This window comes from Triturus cristatus, chromosome 12, assembly GCF_964204655.1.
Source record: "Triturus cristatus chromosome 12, aTriCri1.1, whole genome shotgun sequence".
In the NCBI taxonomy this organism is placed as follows: Eukaryota; Metazoa; Chordata; class Amphibia; order Caudata; family Salamandridae; genus Triturus; species Triturus cristatus.
In genome coordinates, this window is record NC_140595.1 from 21,456,216 (window position 1) to 21,461,456 (window position 5,241).

At 41.2% G+C, this 5,241-nt stretch overlaps 1 protein-coding gene across 1 annotated transcript in view; it reads left to right on the plus strand.

The window, feature by feature from the left end:
- Nucleotides 1–4,782, plus strand: part of LOC146772237 (occludin-like) — a 78,742-nt gene extending 73,960 nt beyond the window's left edge. Inside the window, exons 8-9 of the mRNA XM_085636984.1 lie at nt 284–364; nt 1,885–4,782. Coding sequence (XP_085493110.1) covers nt 284–364; nt 1,885–1,986 — 183 coding nt within the window. The 3' untranslated portion in view covers nt 1,987–4,782. The remainder of the gene's footprint in view (nt 1–283; nt 365–1,884) is intronic.
- The last annotated feature ends 459 nt before the right edge of the window (nt 4,783–5,241 follow it).

The following is a 5,241-nucleotide window of genomic DNA, read 5'->3' on the forward strand; positions in this document are numbered from 1 at the left end:
CTGCTCCTGTACAGTATGTCTTAGGCAAGCTTGCTCTGTAAGACGGTAACGTACAGCTGGTGCATGCGCTGCACCTGTATGTGAGAGATGCTTGCATTGTGGCTGCCTCAGCTGTACACATGTCTTGTAAGGGACGATTGCATTTCTGATTACTATAATGAGCTGGGCAAAAGAAGGAAGACCGTATGAGAAAAGTAGATAGCTTGAAGAGTTTCAGGCGAAGGAACTGGCATTGTGGGGACTTCACCATTTGTGTACGCGTTTATGTCTCTGAAACACATAGATAAAAGTAAATACAGGTATGTTTTTATTTTTTTTCCAGGGAGTAGCTGAAGAGTACAACAGACTTAAAGATCTGAAGAGGGTAAGTATGTCTCTTGAACTACGGTAAACTACAGATGTGCATATGTCCCCCACTACAGTGTACTTATTCGCCCAGGTTCCAATCAAATGTCTATCAAAGAATTCTGATGTATACATAAAAACCATATGCATGTATACTAGTATATAGCATATTCTAAGAATCATGACTCGCTCACTCTGCCAGTCGAAGCAAAATATCGGTATATGTCACTAAAGGTGTTTGGTAGCCATTTACGGTTGTACTGAACTGCAAGAGTGCAACATATTCAATCAATCAGTATTTGTATAGCGTGGCTGCTTCAGTCACGAGGGTAGCACTGCATGCTACACAATTGTATTTCAGTCCCTTCAACAAACCATTTCACAGCAATCATATTGCAATAAAGTTTTCAGAATAGCTTGATATGCCTTTGCAACAACCATTATTTACATATAAATACATACACGCCATACATATATTGGCTTAATGCAACTGCTGCAAAAATGTGTGCTTAACATTAAAGTTACAAATTCTTTACAGTTGTATTTCATGTAGGGCCAAATCCCTAGGACTTGAGGGTTGACTCCGCAGTTTCCTACTTTAGTGGGCGATTATTTGTTTGAGATGCGCAACATATATGTTAAACTCCTTGTGTGACTGCTTCAGTTTCCTGTAGCCCAAAACGCAGACTCTGAAGTCTGTCAGAAGCCGGCACTGCATGAAGCAGGCGTGCGCTGGATGGCAACAAGCCTAAAGAAAGACAGCATACAGAAAAAGAGAGTACAAAGGAGGTGATAGTGTGGGCACCAGTGACAGAAGGATGGTGGCGGTGACAAAGGACAGAGATGGTAAAGAGGAAGGCATCAGGGACAGCAAAGAGGAAGACATTCAACCTCCCTAACTGGGTGCAAGTCTTATGCACTGAAGCCCAGGGTCAAGTTTCACTTCTTGGTGGTCAGTCTCTCTCAATGGCTTTCAAGACTCACTGCAGCACTGTATAACTCATTGGGTATGGGTTTCACTTTTTGGAGCACAGTCACTCACAAATGAGGAGTTGTTCATCTTAGAGCACAATCTCACTCACTGGGTGGGAGTTTTACTTGGTGGTGTACATTCATACTCACGTGGTGTGACTTCCTCACCACATAGTAGGCTGACTCACTGGGAGGGAGTCTATCTTTTTGGAGAACTTTATACACATTGAATACAACAATCCGTGCTTTTTCCTGAGATTTCTGATGAGGCTCTATCTGGGGTTTCATGACCCTGAATTTAGGTACATGATTTTAAAAGACACTTTTCCTTTACAGTGATTAATTCAAAAAGATGGGGTTTCTCTCCCCCCCTGTCCTGCATGAGGCGTGAGAATGCCAGATTACAAAAAGTTGGGAAGAATTAAAAGATAAAGTGGGAGAACACAGTGGAGGGGAGAGAAGAGGCCACCTCCCTTAAAAAAGAATAAAAAACACCTGTTGATACAACGTGGTGGCTGTTGTGGAGAAACAATTTTGATGGCTAACCAGCTCTTTTTGTTCTTCCAGACCCCAGACTACCAGACGAAGAAACTGGAGACCAAGCACCTTCGGAACAAGCTGTTTCACCTCAAGCGGATGGTTGGTGATTATGACAAAGCAAGAGGATGAAAAGCACACTCATTCCCCCCTTACTGAGCGAAGTGTGGCGAATGAACAAAATTCTACTTTCAATCGTGAACATTGCTAAGAACCATGCTAAAGATCGTTACCAAAAAAGAAGCAGCCTTGCATGTTATCTGACCACATGTAGGAACAATTTTGAATTCGATTTTTTTTATATGGGCTCTTGCATAGGATCTTTCCATTCTGAACCTTCTTGCTATGGCAGGCTGGCCGCACCTCAGAGAAAAACTCAAAATGAGAGGTTCCAACACGGACGTCGATCTGCAGATGCCTCTCTTGTTTATACTGGGACCTCTGCACACTCTTCCACCCCCGAAAGGGCATTGCCAATACCAGCACAGTGAGTGATCAAGCTTGCGTGGGTGGGTGGGTGCACATAAGCATAGTTATTCCAAAGCTCAGAGAAACAAAGAAAATGTGTTTTAAAATGCTTTCCTGCTGTCTCCTCACCTGATAATTTATATTAGACATAAGTAAACATTATTTTACAATACTGGGACTTCTCAAGGACCCTTCAAAGGTACCCTGAGTTGCTCATTACTCCATTTGTTTCAAAGACAATCATTCCTTTATATTTTATATGGGATCAAAAACAAAAGGCCAATAAAGGTGCGACAGATGGAAAGGGGAACTTCGTGTAAGATCCAAGTGCTGGACTAGAAATGGATGCTGCAAAAGAACAATTGGAAAGAGTTTGTTAAAATATACAGAAGCGTGATGGAGCGGGAATCTCAAAATCACACAAGAATGTCTGAGGTACTTTACACTTGGAATTAAGTCTCCATTAGCAATCCTTGTGACTTGCCAAATCTGAATCCAGCCATGTGCATAGATAGTAGCAAAGTGTATTGTGAATGAGCACTTGACGGTCCAACTTACACTTCCCTTTCCTGGATCAAAAGTCAAAGATATGGCTTTGGTCTCCTGAAACAACTACACATCTCTTCCTTTTATGAGATACAGCTGATAATCCAGCGTTCACAGAACTAATGACAACTCAGCTTGTAAACATTAAAGCCTTTTCATCTTCAGTAGAACTGTGTGTCGTCCCAGAACTTCAAACTCTAACCAATCTACTGCTGACAACCAACCCCAAGAATGAGAAATCCACCCTCACCCTTTCACCCACCTGCTCCATCAATGCCACAGTTCAAGAATGCCCAGGCACAGAGAAAAATTAAACCTTCAGCCTCTGTTATGGCCTATCTCTACCACTGAATGTCATATGCTCTCAACCTGTTGTGGCACAAGAACACCACATATGGCATATTGCACCATATAAAAATACATTAATAAAGTAATATTATCTATGAAGACTCAAACAACGTTAGCTCAGCTTAAGTTATGAACCTCTTTGGTTCTAGTGACATCACCAAATAGCAGTTCAGGGAATTGTAAAATAGTATTGGATACTGGTATTCTGGAAATCCTTGTATTTAACAAAAAGCTTTTCTACATGTGCTCCCTGAATTTGGAATGCTATTCTGCAGTTGATTCGCACCATTGCACTTTTAAATGAGGCCAACATCCTTTTCTTTTCATCAATACTTCACTCCACGCTCTAGCTGATCTGTAGTCTCAGCCCCTCTTAGTCCTCTGCATCTCATGTGGTTTTTGGAGTTTCATGGTCTGCTCAGGACCACGGATTTACATCTGATATTTTGCCCGACAGTCATCTGCACTTATTGTATACCTCTGTGATCTACCTTATTGTCACTGATCTTCATTTCTTTCCTTTAAACGTAAACACTTCTGTATATTATTCTCAGTAACTTTTGAGCTAGACCCTATCCTGTATATGTTATACAGGTTATTGTATTTATTATCAAGCAATGTACGCTTGTTCTCTCGTTTCCTGTTTTCTTTTGTACAGTGGCCTGATGATCGTGGGGCTGATAAGCACTCTATAAAAATGTGTAGTAAATAAATAAAAAAATTGCCGCTTTCTCAATGGTGCAAAGGTACTCCAGATTTACAAGAAATAAACAAAAATGGGCAGGTCAGTCGGATTGTGAGTCTGTGCAGGAGGCTTACAAGAAGAACCTGTGATCAGTAAGTGGGACCCACCCAGCCAAAGCAGCAGTCCTCAATTTTGAGTCTCAGTGAGGGAAAGGGCAGCACTGGCTTTCTAATTTAGAGAAGGGATCAAGAAAGGAAGACTGGACAACTAATTTGTTTACCACTCATCCAACCCAAAAAGGTGGTGGTGACACCTGCACTTCTCAAAAGGAGTACAACCGTCACACTCCAGGTACTTGAGCGAGGAAAGTCAGTCGCAGTGCTGCTGGCCAGAATCTAAGTGGTGGTCATTACTGGGTCTGAGTAGAAGTACAGGTAATGTTATTATTTGAAACAAGAACGTTGGTGAAAATGATACACAGCTTGAGGCAGAGCCAAGTCACGTGTCCCTGGCACAAGTACTCTTCAGGATGCAGAGGGCGAATTCCAGCAGTGACAGTTACAGAGGCTACTTCAAGTACACAAGTCGCAGGACAAACAAAACATGAAATAAGAATTAATAAACATGTACATATGTAAGCTTTGCAAGTAGCAAAATAATATTTACGATTATAATTTGTTTAAGAGAACGTGTTGAAAACATTCAAGACAACAGTGAAAATAGGTAGTTCTCGGTGTAACTTTTTATTTCTGTTTTCAATTTTGTGAACCGTATGCCTTTGCTATCTTAAATTGTACTGCAATCAATAGTTCAGTTGTGAAAACATGCAATGTGGGACTGACACAATATTACTTGTGAATAAATCATGATCTCCAACCTTAGCTGTTGCAGATACTCAATCAATGCTTCAAGAAGCAAATACATTTAATGTGCACATGGTGTTTCAGTCCGCTTATAAACATGCATTACATTTAGACATTTCAGTTTTTTTGTTTTTTTTAGCCACTTGCACTTTGGAACTTCTAGGTTTTCCACTAAAGCTGTAAATGTCAACTCAGAAACCCGGCATGTGGCTCCTTTTAGCCAAAAGGCCAATAATGGCTGAAGGTGTCATGGATGACAATGGCAGCTCTACAAGCCCCTAGCATAGATCATGGACGTCATGTTGACAGCCTTCACATGGGAATGACTTATTGCTACATGACTGAAAGACAACACACATCCAATGCACAGGTAGCTATCTGTTTTCAAACTGCGCAGCTGAAGCTACAGGCAACGGCTGTGTGTGTTGTGAAGACAGGGGAGTACTGATTTAACAATCTCATTAAGGTAATTTAACT